The 21,994-nt window shown below is 45.2% G+C and overlaps 2 protein-coding genes across 10 annotated transcripts in view; both read left to right on the top strand.

Moving 5' to 3' along the window:
- Nucleotides 1-8,521, top strand: part of DGKD (diacylglycerol kinase delta) — a 58,114-nt gene extending 49,593 nt beyond the window's left edge. For all 9 annotated transcript variants that reach the window (XM_032120031.1, XM_032120033.1, XM_032120034.1 and 6 more), the window contains 6 exons: nt 511-622; nt 789-881; nt 1,224-1,343; nt 1,682-1,799; nt 3,046-3,176; nt 4,287-8,521. In XM_032120031.1, coding sequence (XP_031975922.1) covers nt 511-622; nt 789-881; nt 1,224-1,343; nt 1,682-1,799; nt 3,046-3,176; nt 4,287-4,376 — 664 coding nt within the window. In that variant the 3' untranslated portion in view covers nt 4,377-8,521. The remainder of the gene's footprint in view (nt 1-510; nt 623-788; nt 882-1,223; nt 1,344-1,681; nt 1,800-3,045; nt 3,177-4,286) is intronic.
- Nucleotides 8,522-12,952: 4,431 nt separating this feature from the next.
- PROC (protein C, inactivator of coagulation factors Va and VIIIa) lies at nt 12,953-21,423 on the top strand. The gene is made up of 9 exons (XM_032120059.1): nt 12,953-13,090; nt 13,452-13,535; nt 13,922-14,082; nt 14,984-15,008; nt 15,496-15,606; nt 16,303-16,443; nt 16,807-16,916; nt 17,806-17,923; nt 20,756-21,423. The coding sequence occupies exons 2-9, from the start codon at nt 13,469-13,471 to the stop codon at nt 21,316-21,318; spliced, it is 1,296 nt and encodes a 431-aa protein (XP_031975950.1). The 5' UTR covers nt 12,953-13,090; nt 13,452-13,468; the 3' UTR covers nt 21,319-21,423.
- Nucleotides 21,424-21,994: the final 571 nt, after the last annotated feature.

Below are 21,994 nucleotides of genomic sequence, written 5' to 3'. Positions count from 1 at the left end.
ATGGATCCTTTAATTCTGAAAGAACCTGTTACCTTTGAATATAAATTAATTTTTTCAGAAAAGAAAGAAAGGCCCCTCAGGGAGATCAGATGACAACCTGGGTTCTTGTAACCCTGATGCCCAGCAGAAATTTTTGTACAAAGCCCAGAATGTATGCTTACCTGCTCATCCTTTAGTCAGGCTTCTGAGAGAAAATTCCCAGAGTCATTAGAGAAGGCTGCTATAAGTGCAGCTGCCTTTCACATCACTCTGGTCATACTAAAATGTCTGGGTTGTATTTCAAACTGATCCCAGTCTGTGTGCAGAATTGAACATGCTGTGTCTGTGAGAGCTGCGTTTCCTTGCCTGTGCACGCTCAGTGTGGCAGGAGGACTGGCCTGCCTTGCCAGAGGCTGTGGCCCTGCCGTGAGCTCGGCTCGCTGCTCGGATGGGTGTTAAAATGGGATGTCCAGTCAGGAGAGATCTCCTGCTTTGAGCATATGCTGATGCAATCTGTAATTCTCTCTTTAGCATTCGGGAAATAGCTCAGTCCTATCAGGACATGGAACAGGAGCTTGCCCATGCTGTCAATGCCAGCTCCAAGTCTATGGATAAAGTCTACGCTAAATCCAAGTCTACAGAGGTACTGCACTCACTTGGCATCTCCCATTTTGTCCTTGCTCCATAGCCCTTGGTTTTCCATTCTGCTTGACCAAAAGTAGGCCTTGCTAGTCTAAGACTTCTTCCTTTTGACTGCTCAGACCTCTGCACTTCTAAGCTTAACTTGTGCATGAATTGCTTCCCTGCAGGGTCTGAACTGCAGCCTTGTTGTAGAGATGGTGAATAATGTCAGAGCCCTGCACAATGAGACAGAGCTCCTGCTGGCGGGCAAGATGGCACTGGTAAGGAACACAAAGCAAGAGGAAAAAGCAGCCACTCACTTCCTCCCCTCTCCTCCTATTGCCTTGGCCTAGCATTTTGCTGGTCTTGGACTCTGTAAGTCAGTTTAGATGTTAATCATCCAGAAATCATTTGCTACAGAAGATTTTGCTTCATGGGCATGCTGTGGAGCCTAGAGCTCAGAAAAGATAAGAATTGTTAACTTGGTCTGGGCAGAGTGCCTGCTGTGCACTTCCTTTCAAAAGGAGGAACTGCTTTGTTAGTGAGGAATTTCAAGGCAAGGGCCTGGCTGTGTGTTCTACCATGTGGCTTTTAACTCTGCCTTACTTCTATTCCTGATCCAGCAATTAGATCCTCCACAGAAGGAGCAGCTCCAGGCAGCCCTGGCAGACATGGACCTCCAGCTGAGGAAACTGGCAGACATCCCTTGGCTGTGGCAGCTTATGGAGCCCTGTGATGAGGAGGTGAGGAGGATCAAGGCTATTTTTCCCTAGCTGTTCTCTTTTTCCCTAGTTGGCCGTGTGTTTGACTTCTGTTACTATGTGACTGATGTGAGAAATAATTATTAAGGAAGAAACTTGACTCCCTAGGGCTAAAGAAATTAATTTTCTGCTAAGATCCTTCGCCTAACGTGGGATCAACTTTCTCTGCTTCCTTTTCTGTCTTGATCAGAACGAGCTTATGATTTTTTTTTTTCCTTTCTTACAAGATCATGGAGCTGAGCTTGACAGTGCTTGTTGCTCTTGGTCCATTCCAATCAGTTTATGATTGTGTGCTTGATTTTCCCTTTCTGTTCTTGCAGAACCAGATGCTGGATTATTCTAAACGTAGCCGCAGTGGCAAATTCCGCCTGGTGACCAAGTTTAAAAAGGAGAAGAACAACAAAAATAAGGAGACTCACAGTAGCGTGGGATTGCCGGGTACCAAGTCTGCTCATTCATGGTGTCTTTTGTCACATCAGTGTGGTCACACCACTACCTTTTCTTGGTCTGTTTCCTCACACGTCCTCCCCTTCTGTTTCACCTGCATCTGCCTCTTCTTGCAGGTCTAGTCGATCTTTTTCATGTGGCAGAGTAGCTTATTGTTCCCTTCTGAGTCATGGTCCCCCTGTACCATGCAAAACATTCCTGAGCAGGAAGTACCCTCTGAAGAATTCTCCCGACACTGTACAGATTTTCAGGGATATTTCAGAGGGTGCTTAGGGAAGTGAATTCGAGGATTTTGGCATTTTAAGTATAAAAATGACTGCGGGGCCCAAGTCCACATAACTCCGGTCTTTTCACTGCTTGTTCTCTATGATACAGTAAATGATATTTTTCTCATTGATTCACCTTCAGGCTTTAATCAAGTTTCCTGTCTAATTGGCTGGGGATCAGCATCACCACAGGTGCTCCCTGACCTTTAATCCTATTGGTCAGTAGGTAAAAACTGGCTATGAATCAACAAATTGCCATTCAAGACACTTTCTCTCTAAATTGGTCTAGTTGATTTTTGGTTTATGCTCTCATTATGAAGGCTTTCTTCCAAAATTCAGAAGTATGACCTGTTTTGTTGGCTCTTGGGTCCTGTCCTCTGCCATGGAGTTGTGGGTACAGTCTCCTGTCTGACGGGCTGGTGTTCATTCGCTGTCTCCCAGAACTGGGAAATTGTATTATTCTCTTATTTAGAGACTGTGCAAGAAGGTGGAAGTCTAAACACTTCCTCTCTCCCTCAGACAAGGGGGAGAGAGGTTGCCATTTTGTTAACTGAGCACAGGTGGTTGTACATGATAATATGCAAACTAATCTGTGCTGTGATTCTCCATCATATATTTTACAAATCTGTTGTTTTGTACACAGAATTTACACAATGAATTAACTGTTCTTAAACATGGGGGTAAACTTTAAAAAAGTTATGCCCATCAAAGGATAACCCATCCCATCCAAACAAATACGCACTTCCTCCTGGCTGTACTGCAGCAGGCCTCTTCTTAAGAGAACGTCTCTTACCTTTTTTTGCCCTTCCTCCTTCATTCGAGATTGAAGGTTGTGCTGCCCTCCCCTTGGTTAGAGGCTGTGGTCCTGCTTGCCCTCCTCCTCTGGCACTGAGTGCTGTGGTGTCCTCATCTCTCCCTGTCTCCTGGGATTCTGGGTACTCAATGCACTCCTGCTTTTCCATCTCTAACAGTTCACCTCTGGGGAACGGAGGAGGTTGCGGCGTGGCTTGAGCACCTCAGTCTTTGTGAGTATAAGGATATCTTCATCCGCCATGACGTCCGGGGCTCTGAGCTCCTACACCTCGAACGGAGGGACCTCAAGGTACTTTCATGGTCGGCTCATGAGAAGTAGCCAGCTGCATCTGCATGACTTTCTGTGCTGAATGTGCTTGGAAGTGGTCTGCCTGCTGTTCATTCCAGGTGCCTTGGCAAGATGGACGGGTTCACTACAGCCTCATTTTATTTTCTCACCGTTTCAGTTCACCTGGTTTTTAATAGCAGGGAGGTAGAAGAGGTGGTTGAGGGACCAGCTGTCCAGTTCTGCCACAGCTTCCTGGAGATGTGATGCAGTCCAGCACACAGATTGCCAATAGTGCTCTTGAGAGTCTCTGTTTTTAATGGTGAAGTTTTTCTCAGCTACTTTACCATCTTTGCAGCAGGTGCTCTGATTGGGAAGATTTGGTTCTCACCATGCAGCAACTGGACAAATAGATCATCACACTTTGTTACAAGAAAACATGATTGTGCACTTGGATGAGGCTTATGGATGGAGAGAATCCTTTTTAATAGTGCTTAGAAACCACATTGCACAACTTTTCTTCTCCTCACCAGGAGACATTGTTTCTACTGAGAGAAATTGAAAGTGGTGGTTCCTTGCATGTGCAAGAGACTTGTGTCATCATTCTGGTGACTTGCATAGAGGAGGAGAACACTGTTTTTTTTAAGCAGTGCATGGCATTTGTTCAATGCCCCTTGAATCTTTGTTGTTTTAACCATCTTCCTATGGTGAGGTTTGCTGTAACCTCTGTAGCTGAGCTCTCTGCATGTCATCCACCTACAGCCTGTGTTTGTTGCATGGTACCCAGTTATCAGATGTGACTGGTTAGTTCTTCCTGCATGTTTTGACTACTAGTTTAGGTCCCTGACATCTGTGTGCTCTTTCTGTTTTCTCAGCCTTTGACAGCCAAAGCAATTTGTGGTTCTGGCTAACAGTCTGCAGTTGTTTCTCTGCATTGCTCTGTGCCCACTCTGCATTCCGTAGTAGCTTTTTGACATGTGGTTTGAGGCTCTATATATAACACTCAGGTTTGGAATTTTTCTGGTTGGTTTCTTCCTCTCTTTGTAGCTGGCTGACTAGTTCATAACCATTGCTTGGCCACCTGGAGTTTCCTTCTGCCTTTCTCTTAATGTAAGGTTTTCTTTTTTCTTCCAGGACCTGGGTGTGACCAAAGTGGGTCACATGAAGAGGATACTGCACGGGATCAAGGAGCTGAGCCGGAGTACTCCTGCCAGCGAGGCTTAGCTTCTGTTTTCACAGCCTGTGTCTACCATTCCCCCTAACTGCACAGCAGTCACCTCACAAAGCAGATGTCCTCACAACTGTCTCTGCTGAACAGCCAAATTTTAGCTGTTCAGAGCTCATATCAACCAAGCATGGTGCTACTTCTTTCCTGTGGGGTATGGCTGCACCCAGTGGAGAGGCACCTCCTCTGCGGTTGGCAGAGCCTCCTGGAGAGAACTCACTCGCTGTTGGAAGAGCCATGTCCTCCGACGTGGGAAGTTCTGGTTCCAGGGACAGTGCAGGAATCCCGAGAATTGCAACACAGCTACCTTTACTGGTTAACTTCATCACAGTAGAATCATTCAGGGCAAAAGATATATTGGCCAGTCTTAGTTCAGGAGCATCTGACAGTCATTTCAGACCCAAAACTTTCCTGCTCATCTGCGTGTCGCACCTGTATTTAGTGTATTTAAGTGGGACAAAGCCTCTCCTTGTGTCTTACTAATCCCTTTTTAATGCATCTGTAGTTGTGTGCAATGTGCATCCGAAATTGGAAGCCAGTACAGGCCTCTTCCGATGAATATCCAGTGATTCTCACTCACTCATGCCTTTGCAGCAAACAGTGCACGTGGTTCAGACAGGGTCTGCACCAGCTGGTGGGGCCTTCTGCTGGGCCTGCTCTCCTCTTCCAGCCAGGGGCAGTGGTACAACCTTTAGGTTTTCACAAAAAATGTGGTGCTGAGTCATCATGGACAATTGTTTAGAAATTCCTGGCAGTAAGAAAAGAAAATTCTGGAGAGCCAAATGGTTACAGGGGATCAGCTCTGACATTTGTTCTGAATTTATCTTTGGGAGACCAGATAAAAGGGAGGGAAAAGCTAATGAGCTGTTTGGGCTGCACAAGAAGGGAGATACAGGACAACTTACTTCATCTTGGTGGAGGCAGCAGCACGACTGTCAATGGCCAGGTGTAGCTTCCTGCCCATTTAGTGCCACTTCTGTGGCCACAAACACGAGAGCTGTTTCTTTACTTCAGCTTGCAGTGTAGGAAACTATTTCTGTCACAAAATACGTTATTTGTGTCTAGTACCTGCATCTTTTCACCTGTCTTGGTTTTAGTGGCTTTTCTACCTTGCTTCTCTTTCTTGCTGCCTTGCTGCTTCACTCCAGGGTGATACAAAAGATAAGGGTAACTCAGTTCCCCGGGCTGTACCCCTAAGAGAAATTCCTTATGCTGTCAAACATTGGGGCTCCTGTAAGAGCACTGAGAGAAAGAGGATTGTTACCAACTAAATGAGTATCATAATGAAAACTGGAGTGTGTTGATACATTGCCTTTGGTACCAGCTACAGTGAAGCATGGAAAAATTAGTGCCTCTGAATCAGAGTTTCTAGATGGCTGACCCCAGCTGGATGGCTGTTAAAGCCCAAAACCAGCATGCGTAGTTTATCACTTCAAGAGGAATTTGGCAACAGTCATTGCTGTGAAACTCGAGAGACAGCAAGAATTTTTAATTACTCTGTCATCTTCTGTGTATTTATTTTTTATTTTTAGAGTGGCACCTGTCTGACTATGGCTGCAGACAGAAAAGGCCACATACACAGTGGAATAAAAGATAATTTGCTGAGGACATCATTCTTCATTTTTTACATGTAAGGATTTTTATCAAATTGATATCACTTCTCTAGTCTAATAACTATCAGTCAAGTTAGTTTATGTAAAGATTTGGCAGCTTATAAAGGTTCTGGGCTGATTTTGTTTCAGCTGGCCAAACTCCACTGAATTCTCTAGTATTTTACCAAGGGTAATTCTGACTCTGCCTGTCTGTTCTAACCAGACACGTTCACCCATGTGTCTCCTCTCAGCCTGGCAAATGACAGCGTTTGCTCATGAGAAGGTAAAAGAAGACTAAATGTTCTTGATCCAGCTAGAAACACTAATGGTATAAAGACTCTGGGGCCTGAGCAGGAAATATGTCCAGCCTTGCCCTGAATTTATTTCTCCTATCTATATGTTGGCAGTTGCTTCCATAGCTGTATTTTTTATCAGTACAGACCCCCTCTTACTATATTGAATTCCTGAGGTATCAGGTAAGTAAGAATTGCAGACATACTGTATTGTCCCACTTGCTTGTTGAGGCACAGACCAGTGTCTGGATGAAAATGAGGAGAAACCTCCTTAGGAGAGCCCCAGTATGCAGCCATCAGTGGTGGTGTGCAGTGACCTCACAGTGTGTGCATCCCACTGCCTGTCCCAGAATTGTCCGTGGCTGGGACATCCATGTGCCTTCCCAGGAGAGTGCAGTGGGGGGGTGAGGCAGGTGATAACTCTGGGAAGAGGTGAGATCTGTGTTTGTTCCTGTATGTAGTGAAGGAACTGTTCTTGCTGTGGATTTTCCCCAGGCAGCCTCATGGTTAAAGATGCATGAACAATAAGCACTTGCTTTGCTTGCATAATCCCTGAGGGATTAAATTCTTGATTCCATAGAAACAGCTCCTCTCTACTCTTCCTGCCCAGAGCAACAGAGGAATCCAAAGAGTTTTTACGTTCAGGTGTGTTCCTTAATTCATGCCATATCTATCAAGACCTCATGGCCTTTAGCCATCTGCATGAGTGATGAGGCCTGGACAGACCCATCTCATTTCTTTTGATCTGTGTGTCAATCATTTTTATGATCTGTGTGTCAATACCTTCAGATTCTTTTTGTGCACATGCGCATTTATCAAAGGGTTGACAGCCACTATATTCCTGTCTATTACTTATCGGAGGCAGGGAAGGAGTTCTACCTTCTTTTAAGAGCTAGAAAATGGGATCTACATTTAACCTGAGTGCCTTTGAATATTTATTAAGGTATAGATCTAAAAAACCTAAAAGGGTTGTAGTTCCGTGTGTCTCACTGGGAATAGTGCAGATTTCTGTTGCAGAGATTTTTGTGAATAGATGAAGACAATTTGTGTTGAACATCAGTGAGAGCTATGTGCAAAGTAGGGAGCCAGGTAGAAGTCCTGGCTACATTATTCTGAGTTTCTCTTCTGGCATCTGATAATTTTTTGTGGGAGAGAAACTCAGGAAAGACAGTTAGTAAAAAAACTGCTGCTTTGCCAAAAAGAGACTGTCCAGCAGTCTCAGGAACACCAGCCTGAGAGAAGCTAGAACTGCACATATCACACAGGTGTTCAGTCCCTGAAGAAATGCAACTCCTGTGAAAGCTGTGCGACACCTTCTGTTTGCATCCCTCACCCCTGGCAGTGGCTGCAGTGAGCTGGGCCTGGGGTTTCTTCTGCTTGGAGGAGGCTTCAGTCCGTTCTCTCACATTCTGGCACCATCGTGGGTATTTAATGGCAGGTTCTGAGGAATGATGTTCAGGCTAGGTGAGATTGCACGCAGTGGAGGCTGGAGGGAGGTTTGGCTGTTGGCAGTGCCCTGCCCTGGGCTGCCCTCGGGAGGGCTGGTACAACCTCTCTGTTGTAGCTCGTGGGATGTCAGCAGGAGCCAGCACGGCGGCCAAGGGCAGCTGTGCCACTGGGTGCCTGGAGGTGCTGGCCTGGCACCTGGGAGCCTCCAGCACTGCCAAGGCCTTCAAGTGCCAGTGCTGCAACTGCTTCTGCACCCAAATTGTATGGAAAGCTTTGTTCATTGTTTTAGTGTTATTTAAAAATATGCATAATAGTGATGTGATTTATAAAACAGGCTGTTTACAAGACTTATTTTGTATCTTAAGGTGTGTGTACTGTCAAAAGAAAAAAAAGGAAAGGATGAAAAATGATGTTTTTCTACAACTGTCAGCAGTGACTGTGTGTCTGTATCATTGCCCACCGACCGTTGTTCCTCAGGGGTCTCCCCACCATTCCTGTGATCCTATCAAAAGCGTCGGGAAGCAAGTGAATCCCTGTACAGTCTTGGGAAGAAGGTTTTGTGCCTTAAGAATGGGACCTGCTTCCTTCCTATTTATTTTGTTAATTTATACAGTGATTACCATGGAAATGTCTCTTGTATTTTTTTTTGTACATAGTTTACTTGTTGTAAATATGTTTTTGTTGTATATAAAGTAAACATGTTTCTGAGCTTCCAGTAAGGATTCTCTGTTACTGATTTCATTGTGAGAGGGCCACTGTGCCCGTCTGGTGGGAACCAGCTAATAAAAACCTGTGCTGTGATTAAATGGCTTTATCCTGGCTTGCATCAGAAGTTCAGAGCTGTTCCTTAGAGAGGAGTGAAATGGTAAATTTAGATGTTGTAGACTAGTTTTGTAGCATTTTTTGTGTTGGTTTAATTGGCATGGAGTAGAGGACATTAGGTAGTTTAATTTTTTTTAGCTGTGTCTTGCAGTGAACAAAACACGTTTTAAATGTGGTGCTTCTACTGGTGCTCATCCTGATCATAGCTCTGCTGGCAGCAAACCCACAGCTCGAAGGGAAATGTGAGACTCCCCCTCCTCGGGTGGCTGTTCCTGGCCACAGTGCTGCGGTGCCAGGATGAGACAGGAGCCGTTGTTCTCTCCTCCACCTTGGCCTCTGTGCTCTCAGTTTATTGCAGGCAATATGTACAGTGACTGAAGAAAGTGAAAACGCATTCACAAGAATGTGGGAGAAGTGAATTTTCTCATGAAATGTAGAAACTGAATGCCATAAATGGCACCTGTAAACTTGAAACAAAAAAATCTGGAGGTGTTCGGGTGAGCAGTCCATGGAGGGATTGTGACAAGCTTCTCTTCCATCTGTACAGATTGGTGTGTTCATAAGATGCTGACAGGAAACTTCCAGCAGATTTATTTAAACTGAGAGGATGGTTGTAGAGTTCCACGGTACTGTTGCAAAGTGGATGGAAAGTAAGTTACAATGGTCGTGAGTATTTTCTGTGTGAAAAGCACCTTTGTACTTGATAATTAAACAGAAGTGTGGAGAGAATAGTGTATGGAACAGGAACATCATTCTAGTGTTATATACTCTTGCATGATGAAAAGGGTAAAATTGATTACTACGATGTTAGTTACCTGGAGACAGAATAAGGAAAAAAAAAAAAGTTACTGTGTTTACTCGCACGGACTCTGAGTATCAGGCTCTGCTTTAAGTGGCACTGCAGAAAACATGCAAAGAAAGCAACAGCGGAAACAGAAGATTTTTTTTTTCCTCTGGTTTATTACAGGTTTATTAATTTTGGTCTTTTTTTTTAAATAATGTGGCAGAAGCCAATAGCAAAAAATCTTACTGCCCCACTCAGTGTGTCATTACTGAATGTCAGACCTCCTTCTCAGGGCTGCCATCCTCTTGGTTTAACTACCTAATGGATCTCAGGAGGGTATGGAGTGGGTTGGGAGGAAGGTGTGCTGTGAAGATCTCTACTAATGAGTTTAAATAAAAAATTATTAATAACTGCACCCCCTAGCTGGGCCTGGAGTAGCTTGAGGTGTTTAATTCTCATGTGGGCAGAAAGAAAAGGTCCTGAGACTGTGGAAAGTGACATTCCATGTTGACAGCTAAAAGAGTCATGGCAGTCCTCCAGCAACTTCCATCTGAAGAGTTCCAGCATTTTGCTGGCTTACCCAGTGACCTTTACAAGAAAGGAAGAGCTGGGGCAGTTTGCATATGACCTGGAAGACCCCTTTGGTCGACTTCCTGGTAAAATGCAAATCAGTTGTGGCCTATGGCTTTTCTTCATGGGAGCAGAGAAAGGGGTGGCCTCAGCCCTCGTGTCCTCCTCCATGAGCAGGTTGGTTTGCACTGGTGGGCTGCTCCAGGGGAGGAGTTGGAGCGAGCGGGACGGTGTCCTGTCATGGCAGGGCTGTGCAGATCTGCAGCCCCAGCAGCACTTCAGGTGTGAGCAGATCCCAACCAGGGACGTGACAGGCTGGGAGAAACTTGATACCTGCTCAGGTTGTCCAATTCCTCTTGCTCCCAGGCTACAAACTGGATTCACAGCAGCACTTCCCAGCAGCACAAAGGTTCTCCATGGAGAGGTTCTTGCCTTTCTGGCACATATTCCAGTGCTCCTCTGAACTGTGCAAAACCTTGGGCTCCAAGGACCTTTTCTTTTTAGAGGAGCTGCCCAAGGAGACTAATACTTCTCCTTGGGTTTCCTAAGGAAGCAGGAGCAGTCTGTTTGTCTGGTGATGTGTGTATGAGCCTGTCTTTCCCCTTTTAATGCCTGTTTGGAACTGCTGTCTGTTTTCAGACAGTTCACAGGGAGAGATGATGGTTCACAGAACACCGTGTTTCTTCAAGTCTTGCAAGAAATCTGGACTTGGGATGAGCGGGAGACTTTGGTAGAGCCCTAGCAGGTAGAGGCTCCAGTGAGCATGTAGGAAGTAGGCTTGGTGCTTTTATTGCTCAGTGAATTGTTCAGATTTGTTGCGAATTAAAAGCTATGAACTAGGAAGCACTGATAAATGCAGCACAGGATGGCCACTGAAGAGCTGGGGATTTTAATTTTTTTGATTTTTTTTCCCACTTCAGTTTCCTTCTCTATCAAAATTTACATCTGTCTATAATTTAATTTGCAGAAATTTACATTTTTTATTTCAATTTAGAAACATTTGAGAGGAGCGATTTGGTACTCCTGGCTAAGAGGCTAAAGGCTGAGAACATATTTGAGAATTTGCCAGAAGCTTTCCTGTAGAAAGGGGAAAACCAAAGCTTTTGGCTTTCTTTTCACACCGGGGTGTGTAAACATTCTGGTGTGCTCTGTCCCTTCAGGCTGTAAGGGGGAGTATCTTTCAGCTGTGAAATTTGAGACATCCATGATGCTTTTTTACTTCAAGGAGGTGATTTCTTCAAATATTAGTGCCTGTTCATAACACACTGGATCAGAAGTCTCCACAGTGTTAATTTAAATTTATGGAGCTTCTGTCTTGCCATTCTCTTCTGAGGTTTTGCCTTTCTCCTCTTTATGCTCTTCTAGCCCTCCTTAGAAGAATCCCTATTTTTTAAAAATGAAGGTGAACTAGAAAGCGGTGAACCCATCACTGTGATTTTTTTAGATTGAAATTGTTCCCTGGCATGCAAACTTGAAGTACCCTGGAGCATCTTTTCTTCAATCCTCTGCACCTGAAGTCATAAGATCACCTGAGAGCCCAAGTGCTGGCTTTTAAAATACTTACTTCTTTACTGCAGTGGCAGGAGAAAACAGGAAAATAAAGCCCTCAAAACAAAAGGGGTGGTGAAGAAGTAAGTTAATTCTTACTAAGTATCAATACAGGGGTTTAAAAAAAAAAAAAAAAAAGTTTTTAGGAGGCTGACACATTGGTGTGGATGTTTGAGGTTGGCAGTTGGGGTGCGTGTCCTGAACTTCCAATCTTATTTCTAAGACTATACCAAATCTTAGAAACAAACATGTATTCAAAACCATGTAACCTGCGTGGTAGCAAATAGCCAGGTCAGCTACAAATAGGAGAAATACATGTAATACAGGGTACTACCCATGTTTCTATTTAGGTTTCCTATTTTATGTTTCCTGTCTTCAGGTGTGTTTCATAAATTTAATTTGCAGCAAAAATCTGTTATCATTAATCTCAGCTGAAGTTTTCTTGTTGAATGGCTGAAATGAGGATAAACACCATACCAGTAGAGCTTTGCAGTGCACACATCTTCCCCAGCTGGGATATGGATGCAGCAATCTTTTTAGCTGAAGTCCCAAATGGATGAACTTTGTTTAAAGAGAACTTGTTTTCAAGAAAGTCCCTGGCCAAGTTTGTGAGGGGAAAAGGAAATAAAAGGTTTATAAGCAGTCAGAGCTCTCCTAATCAGTGTCATGGGATGTGAGCTGAGATCCTGGGGGGGCCCATCTTTCCCTAACCTCTGGTGGCACTTTGCCTGATGAAGGACCCCAGAGGACTCCTGGGTGCACAGGTAATTTGGATTAAGATGCTGCATCTTCAACATCAGGAAGAATTTCTTCCTGCAAAGGATGGTCAGGCATTGGAAGGGGCTGCCCAGGGAGGTTTGGATTCCACATCCCTGGAGCTGTTCAAGGAACAACTGGACGTGGCACTCAGTGCTCTGGGCTAGTGGCAAGGTGGGGATCAGTCACGGGTTGTACTCAATTGTCGTGGAAGTCTTTTCCAACCTGAATGATTCTGGAATTCTGCTGCACGGCTCACAGAGGTGCCACTGCACATGCTGTTCTCAGAGAGCTGGGACACGCTGGTTCCTACCACCTCAAATGCAAGAAAACTTCTGAAAAGGATTGGGGGTTTTCTCTAAATGCTTAGTGTTCAGAATTCAGTAGAATACTTTGCTCTGATGAGAGCTAGCCCAGGACACCAGAAGATACAACATGCTGGTACAAGCATCTGGTACCTGCTCATGGCCGTCGGGGGCGTTCCCTTGGCTGTTTTGTGGTGGAAGCTTTGATGAGAAAGTGAAGTGGGAGGACTTAAAAATTGCAGTATGTGTCCCTTTTGGGTGACTGTGTGCTGTGAGAAGAGGGCAGGATCTCTCAAGAGACCTCAGCACTGGGTATGTACACTTGCAAATTATATATAACCATTTCTGCTTAACAAAGAATCAAAAGGGAAAAAAAAAGTTTGAGAAAGGCAGAGTGGGTGCCTGAGCTGTTTCACTTTCCCCCTGTATGCAGGTAAATGGTCAAGCTCTGCCTGAGCACTGTTTGTTTAACAACTAAAAAGAAAGCACTTCATGTCACTCCAAAGAGTAAATATCTGAAGTTATGGATTAACTAAGTTCCAGCAGAGCTCATGGAGGAAGAACAGATCACGCTGATTCCCACTGAATAAAGCAGTAAGTGCTTCGAAAGTATTGTATTCTTTGAGATTTCCAGGTACAGCTTGCTTTACTGGAGCATGAAGCTTGTCAAAAATGTCCAGTGACAAGGGGAGGGCGTCAGGACAGACCAGAAATGTTCTGGGAGAGCTGCTGATGTGTTAAAGGGAACGAGCAAACCAGTCTGGAGGGACTCTAGTGAACAGCCTCTCCAGAGCTGGCGTCAGAGACGAGGCACAGCAGAGCATTCAGCAGGGAAGCTGCTCTCTCAAAAGCAAGTGAGCAACCTGGCTGAGCTGGATGGATGGGAGCTGTCTGCAGCAGGGTCTTGTGTCACTCTGCAGTGTGCTCCTCTTTACACCTGCCTTCTCCTCCTCAGGTAACTCCTGCTGCAGGATGTGGAAGCTCCTCACTGTGGGGCTGCTGCTGGCTGCCTGCTTTTCATGGGGCTGTGGCACCTCAAGTAAGTGTTCTTTTGAGAGATGGCCTTCACCCTTTCCCAGTCACTGCAAGTGCATTTCCTGCTCCTCTGTTAGTCAGAGGGAGTGGCTGAAATAGTTCCCGTTAGGGGGCTTTGACTTCCTTTAGCAGAGGTTGACAGACAGTGCTGGGGCCATGGTAGCTGCCTGGTGAGAGCCCTGCTGAGCCCCATGAGCTGTCAGAGCAGCACAGGGCAGAGGCTGGAGCTTGCTTCTGCAGCACAGCACAGACAGCACATGGTGTCTAGGGCAGCCTCTCTTGCTGTGCTGGAGAGGGGCTGTTGCTCTCGGAAGTGTCCTTTGGGAAGCAGCACTACCAGTTTTCAGCCAGCTCTTTTCTCTGCTTGTGCTTTCACTTTTTTGCTTGCAGTATTTTACAGCAGTAAAGATGCAAACCAAGTCCTGAGAATCCAGAAGCGGGCAAACACTTTCCTGGAGGAGCTTAAGCCAGGCTCTGTGGAGCGTGAGTGCATTGAAGAGCTCTGTGACTTTGAGGAGGCCAGTGAGATATTTGAAACCAGGGAAGCAACAGTAAGTTGGTTTTTTTAAGGATGAGTGGGGAACTTAGCCAATCAATTTTTTTCTTAAAATATTTGCTGTATCCAGGGCATAGGAGATCATGGATCTCTCCTGACTCCTCAGGTGTAGGCATGGTTTTGAGTGTCACTGTGTTACAGTGATTGTCAGGTTACCCCTGTATGGGCCACGAAGCTTGGCTACTCAGGCATGTCCCACCTGACCTACCTAGTGAGGTTTAGGTCCCAGACAGTTAATTCCAATCCTTGCTTGACCCCACTGGCTGTTCTTGCTGCCACTAAGTTTTTCCCAGTCCTTCCAGTCTTTTCCCTTTGTTGTCCATTCACCAGTCCTGGCTGCTTTTCACTGTATCTCCCAAGTCTCCCAGTTGTGCCTGACAAACATTTCTCTCGTCACTATGTTCTCTCTTTCCTTCTCCGAACTCCTAATTTGAATTGCACACTATGTTTACTGTCTGCTGATTCCTGCCCCTTTCCACACTCAATCTCTGTTGCTATGTTGAGCAGAGTAGGCTCAAAGCATAGAATGAGCTAGTCCTTGCTGTCCCTCAGACCCCAAAGGAGAGAGCAGCTGTCCTTGGAATGCCCATGTTTTGTCTAACTGGGCTCAGGTGAACTGGGTTACTTACCTGGCAGTAAATGCCAACAAAGCCTGCAAGCAGAGCAGGGGAGTCTGTGCTTAGTAGAGACAGTACAGGAGGATCACTGGAAAGTTTTTTTAGTTTCTAGTGCCAGTCACTACACTGCCAAGAAAACTGAGACACTGCCAAGAAGAATGAGACCGATGCTATTGACCCGAGTGCTATGTCCTGTTGGCCAAGACCACGAAACACTTTAAATCCCTCACTTGCTAAAAATGGTTTTCTTGCCATAATACAAGTTTTGTTTCTCCACAGCTAAATTTTTGGAGCAAGTATGTAGGTAAGTAAAGACTTTCCTAATCACTTCTCTGCGCTTCCTCAGGAGTTACTTGTACTCAGCCTTCCTCCTGCCTGGTGTCACATACTGATTCAAATTCTCATTCTCTCTCATATGGGGTGTGCAGAGAATTCTGTTCTATCATACAAGCAACCTTCCTAAAACACTTGAGGTGCACCTGTACCTATCACTAGTCATCTTTGCAGAGTTAGGGAACCCTGCCTGACGTGGTCCAGCAGTAACCTGCTGCTGCCCTGCCTGCCTCAGGCTTTTCTCTTTCCTCCTCTTCTGCCCACTCCACTCGCTCTGCAGCTGTGATTGAGAACCCGAACTGATGGCCCTGTCTCTGGCCGAGTGCCACGGAGGTGTCACCATTAAGTGCCAGTAACATGGCTGATACTTGGGATTCTGGGGAGGGTCTGTTCGTGTTGGAGTTTGATCTGTGAGCTCTGTATGGTTCAGCAACTGCGTTTGCCTACCTCTGTTTCAGATGGAGATCAGTGTGAGCAACATCCTTGTTCCAACGGGATCTGCAAGGACAATATTGGAAAATTTTCCTGCATCTGTAACAAAGGCTGGGAGGGGGTTTTGTGCAATTATGGTAACGCTGCATTTAATCCGCTACAAAATAACGTCCTTTGTGACAGGGATCTCTGTGCAATAGGGATCAACACCTCAGTCGTTGCACAGCATACTCACTTTCTTTACTAATGTGATTTCCTCTTGCTTCTTGATGTGGAAAGAGGTTTATCTGTGCTTATCTAAGGCAAAATTAACTTTGTGTTGTCACGGGAGAATTTTAGAGATATGAGATATCTAAATTTTGGACAATACTGGAAATAACTCTGTAAAGCAGGGGTTTACTTCAGAATTGTCCACACAGGGGACAATTTAAATAAATTGTTTTTAAATACAGGACCCAGTCCACTGCCAATATTTTATTACTGTGGCAGTTCCTTCCTTGGACAAAAACTGGATAATATATTTAGGGATGAGCATTGTATGTCATGTGACATCAACACTTTCCACATGTGGACTTGGCACATAGCGACAGGGAATTTTCTGTTCTCCAGTCTGCCTGACAGTAATCTGTTTCCTCCATCTGCCCATTGCCTGATTCTGGACCTAGGTCTGTTTGCTGTCTAGGGGCCCGAGTGCCATTGAAGCCCACAGCTGTCGTCCCAAATCCATTGACAGCTGTTGCCCACTTGAAGCACGATGTCATTTTGCCACCTTACCTTTCTGTGACTCTGACTTCCCAACTCCACGTCTCTCTTGCTGTTTGTTTTTCTCACAGAGGTCAAATACAGCAACTGTTCTGTGGATAATGGTGGCTGTGAACATTTCTGCAGGGAGGACCCTGCCGAGCAGCATCGCTTGTGCAGCTGCGCATCGGGGTATCAGCTCAAGGATGACCACACCATGTGTGACCCTGTAGGTAAGAGCAGGATGTTTGTAGTCCAGCTTTGACAGAGGATTATTCAGACTGATGTAAAAGAGTTTTAGGGGAGATTTGTCTGCAGTGCACTTTGTACTCATTTTCAAAACATCTATTCCATGAAGAGTAACTCTGCCTGCATTTCCCAACTCCATACCCACTTTATGGCCCTTAATCCATGTTTGCCTTATGGAGACACAGAGGGGAATCAGGAGACTGCCTCCTCTGCCAAGCATTGAGGGACTTCCATGAAGCCTTTGAACAATATTGCCTAGATTAGAGAGACAGAGGGAATCCTCTAGAAAGAGGTTTTGTATTGGGTGACCTGGGCTTTGCTGGTAAATTTCTCTGCATCTCCTACAGTGGAGTTCCCCTGTGGAAGAGTGAAGATGGACTACATTGAAGCCAAAGCAGACTTCAATATTCGGCTCATTGATGGAACAGCTGGAAGAAGGGGAGGCAGCCCTTGGCAGGTGAGGAGAAAGGGATTCTTTGGACAAATAGTTCAGGCTCTTCCTGAACTGCTCTGCCTGCCTCTCTGCTCCAGAAATGCTCTTGCATTGCTACTGGTGGTGTCATATGAAGCTAGCTTTTTCAAAGCATCCCAAAGGTTGGAGTGGCAGGAAAAAAAAAATTTAGTGTCTGTGAGGATTCTTGACCTTGTTGCTGTTGCCAAGTTTTTGACCTTACCTTGCAACACTGCCAAGATAGAGGATGGTGATGACACTCACCTGCTCTGTTGCTGCATCCTGGGGAACTCGTGCTGTGTGATGTGTACTTCAGCTCCCGCAACAGCCTTCCAGTGGGAGGTGATCTTCCTGCCCTGTCTTACAAGCCTTGTCTGTCATAAATTCAAGTTAGCAGATTTAATCAGCAAAATTGCCATGGCAGGTTGGGTTATCATAGAGAAAAGGGAGATCTCACAGAGCTTACCATGGAACTAATGAATGCAAATAATTAGGGCCAGGTTCCCTTTGATATTAAAGGGCCTTTTACACCTTAGCGTGAGAGCTGCAGCCTGAGATGATGCACTGTCTCTGCTGTGGGACACAGCCCTCATTTGTGCTCTGTATTTCAAAGCTTTGAGTACAAAGTGCTTCTTTGCAATGACCAGCATCACCCCATGCTGATTTGGATGAAGCCAGCCCTCATTCAGGAAGAACATTCGAAACTTTTTTGTAGGTGTTTCACAGAGACTCTGTTCATAGAGCTTTTGTCCCCGTGTAGAGCTTTGGCTTCAGTGAATGTGACATGCTTTTGTGCTTGATAAGTCTGGGTATTTGGCAGCCTCCAAGAAGAATGAGTACAGTATTCTGTGAGCCATGCTCCATGCAGTGTCACACCTCTTTTGTCTTGTTTCAGATTATGCTGCAAAATACCAAAGGGAAGTTTCTGTGTGGGGGTGTTCTCATCCATCCAGCTTGGGTCCTAACAGCAGCACACTGCCTTGAGGAACAAAAGGGGTTCAGAGTAAAACTTGGTATGGAAAAGCACCTGTCCCTGTGATTTTTAAATATAACTGTTTCATCCCCAACATTTATCATCTCAGGGAAAAGACTAGCAGGTTCTGAAGACAAAAGTCCTTGGCTGTAGGAGTAGTCTGTCTAGGTAGTATTTAATATGCACCTTAGCTTAAAACAAAGTTTAGTAAAAACCTGATTTCATTTGAGCCATTTTCAACCTTACTCTGGAAGTGAGCTGATGTCTTCTGAGCACTGCTGCTGGTCTATGAAGTAGAAAGACTTGGTCTCTTCTGCCTGTGTTTTTCTGGTGATGAAAATATTTAAGCCCATCCCAATACTGAAAAAAAGTTGATCCCAGAAGGAGAATGTCACAGGGACTCTTCTTGCCTTTTCATTCATTTAAACACTGCTACTTCAATGTTTCACTGGAGAAGGAGAGGTGCTACAGAATGGCAACACTGCCTTTACTTGCTCTGCTGCTCTGGAGCATGAGAAAATGTCACTATGTCAAGTAAGTGCTTCTTCTGAATTAATAGACAAAAATAATTAGTGTTTCATTCACACTTACATAGATTCTTTTTCGAACAGTGTTTTCTATCTACCATTGATGCTGAGGCATAACAGCTCAACTGCTTGCTTTCCATGAGTGAAAGGATAGATTATTCCAAGTATTTGTGGAGAGTCCTGCCAATATATCATCTGTGTATATAGCCTTAAAAATAGATGCTCTGTGTGCATGTTCCATACACGCTGTGGATGTGCAGGTGCTTGAGAGCAGAGACAATAAGTTTATGTATATCCAACGTAAAGAATGAATTGAAAAGTGTGTGATGTAGTCTTGGTGCCAGAATATTCACCTTTTCACAGAGAGACACCCGCCACCACAAAAGCAGTTCTCAATCACAAAACTTCTGTGAGGGACATGGAGCAGAGTTTTGGATGGCGACATTGCCATGTCCATGGGGGCAGCCAGGAAAGTGTTCGTACTGAGCCTGCACAGGTGGTACTCAGCCTGTGTCTGTCAGGCTAGGATACCCCACACCCTTTTGGACTTGTCCCACTGCAGCTTGCCACCCACAGGAGCTAAACTGGAGGGGGAACTCGCATCTGGGTTTGCACTCAGCCTGGGGAGAAGTCTTGTAGCGGGGCTCATGTGGCTTTTTAGTGTCTGAAGTAGAAAGTTAGTTCTCAGAGTAGCTGAAGTTTTGGAAGATGGATTTGAGAACAACACAATATTTCTGTTTGTGGCTCTTGTTCCTGCATCACCAGCCTAAGAGCATCCAGAAGTGTGTTCAGAACTCCACGAAAATAGAGCAGATAGGTGGATGTAATGATTCAATTCAAAATACTGCCTCTGCCTTCATAGTTAATATTTTCATGCCAGCAGCAACACTGTGATGCTCCTTATTGTGTAGAAGGAACTTGATGCATTTCCACAGCCTCTGGGTTCAGTACATCCAGGTGTACATCCAGGATTTCTGGAATTTGAAACTCTGGGGGCGGATAGTCACCAGAAGTCAAAGGGTGTCCCCCTGGGTTGGGGTGAGGGAATCTGTCCCTCACCTGCAGTGCAAAAGGTGTCATCCACTGCTTGATGAGTGCCCCAGGATGGGGACAGTTGGTGGCTGTGCTGGTGTACGGAGAGTGTCACCCCACAGCAAGTGTGTTCCTGCACAGCCACTCTGCTTTCCTCAGAGGAGACACTGCTCGAGTCCAGAGTTATTTCTAAGGCCTAAAGCAGAGTCTGTACCTGTGAAGGCAGGAATAAAGACCTGCCTCTTACCTGCCAGCCAGCCTCCAGATGCAGTGGCTTCAGGCTGCCTCAGGGGTGCTGTGGACACTGTCACTGCAAGGAAAAGAGGTTGTGATAGGAGAGAAAAACTGGTTTGTGATTGTTGACTCGATACTAGCAAGTCCTTCAGGGGCTGGTGCCACTTAGTACAAGACATCAGAGCAGTTTCAGCTGTCTGCTCTGGCCATGGGTGAACTGTCCATTGTCTGTCTGTGGAGGAACGAGAAAGGAGACTCAGAAATAAGTGGTCTGGAAGTCCAAGATCCAAAGCTGGATTTAAGGGATCTGCTGGGAATGTATTTCTGTAACTACTGTGGCTCATAAGTCCCTGTGCTTGGAGACACTCCTTACAGAAAAAAACCTGCAAGACCTCCTTGACAGCCTGCCAGAAAGACCTAGCTCTGCCTTTCCTATTGCAGTGTATCACAAATGACTTCTTGCCTTTCTGGCCCTTTTCAACTTAGTTTCTTGCTTGCTGTTCCATAGCTGCTTGGCCCATGAAGTAGCCATGATCATGTAGAACAAATAGCAACTGAGGAGTCTTAAGCAGTGAAAAATTCCTTAAAATACAGATGTGAGATTTCAGAAAGGAATAACCTTACCCATCAGTCAACTTTATCTTACAAATACTGACATTCAGCCATCCAGGCCCTGGCTGTGCAGCCTAAAGCTCATGTCCTGTTGTTAATGTCCTGTTTTGTGGTGTGCTTGCTCTCCCAGCTTTTCATGCTGGCTCCAAGAAGGTTGTTTTCCTCCTGAAGGTCTCTCACATCACACAAGTGTACTGAAATACAAATACCACAGGGCATTTTTGTTTCTCAGCTCATGACCAGAGCTCTAGGGCTCTGTAGGTATTCATGATTTCCATAAATATGAAAAGTTTACAGATTTGTCCATCTGTTAAGAACACTGTTAACTTATGACATAAACAGTTGTCTGTATTACAAGAGAAGTAAAAACATGGAGTGCAGTCCTAACGCCCGGTGTAATCCAGATACTTGGGTGTTCAGGGTAAGGGAAGCTTTGGCAGCATCTGTCATCTTGTTTGCTCTTCCAGGTAAATTCCGTTTCCGTCCTGAGGCAGATGAGCAAACCATTTGGGTTGATAAATGGGTGACCCATGAGAATTACACCAAGAAGACCTCGGATAATGACATAGCCATGCTGCACTTGGCTGAGCACGTGATGTATTACAAATATGCGCTCCCCATCTGCCTGCCCACCCGCAGCCTGGCAGAGCAGGAGCTGACGAGGAGTGGGAAGCAGATGGTGGTGACGGGCTGGGGCACCACGAATGAGCGCAACAACAGCTACGCTGCTTCCCTCAGGTACATCGAAATCCCCATCGTGGCCCGGAACGAGTGCGCCCAGGCCATGAGCTTCCCTATCTCTGACAACATGCTGTGTGCTGGGAGCCTGGGAGACAGGAAAGATTCCTGCAGCGGGGACAGCGGGGGCCCTATGTTCACTAGATATAAGGATACTTGGTTTCTGGTAGGACTGGTGAGCTGGGGTGAAGGCTGTGGAAGAAGGGAGAAATTTGGAGTCTACACCAAAGTTAGTCAGTACCTCGAGTGGATCCAGCACCACATAGAAACGTCAGCTCCTTTGAAGGGTTGATTCTGATCCACGGTCTGGAATGTTGTGGCTCTGTGCCAGTGACAGTATGCAGTGAAATGTACTGTCAGATCTTCAGTATTAAATATTGAGTATGTGTTAACCTTGTGTGCTGTTTTCCTTGGTATCTATTTTTTTTCCCTCCTTTTCTTTCTTGTTTACGCTGGTTTGTTGCAGGTTATGTTATTTATTTGTGGTATGGTCCTACTTAGGCCTTACAGGCAAGAAAAAATCCTCTGTTAGCTGAGATGCTGTACATACATACAGCATTGTAGAAAATAAGGTTGTCCATGGTCAGACAACTCCGTCTTTGAGATCTAAAATGTCTAAAGTGGTTGGGGTGAAGGGAGGAGGGGACAGAGAAAAGTGTTTTGCAAATAACCCTAGAGATGCAGCTCTGTCATTTCAGCTGTACTGCAAGGTATTACCCACAGTAACTGTTTTGGTTTGCTCTGTATTTGTATAATTTTTCTTTCAACTCAGTGAAATTTTTATTATATCATTACTACCTCCAGTTCTTCACATCTTTTCACAGACTGTTGATTCAGCAGGTGACTGGAACTTATCTGTATTTTTCATTCTTTGCACACTTCATGCCTGATTTTACCCTACCAAACTTCCTTCAAAGGGAATGGGAACTGTCTTTAGTGTTATTCACAAAAAAACCCCAAAACAAACA

This window comes from Corvus moneduloides, chromosome 10 (assembly GCF_009650955.1).
Source record: "Corvus moneduloides isolate bCorMon1 chromosome 10, bCorMon1.pri, whole genome shotgun sequence".
In the NCBI taxonomy this organism is placed as follows: Eukaryota; Metazoa; Chordata; class Aves; order Passeriformes; family Corvidae; genus Corvus; species Corvus moneduloides.
Note: the sequence above shows the minus strand (reverse complement) of the source record. Positions and strands in the feature narration are given on the sequence as shown.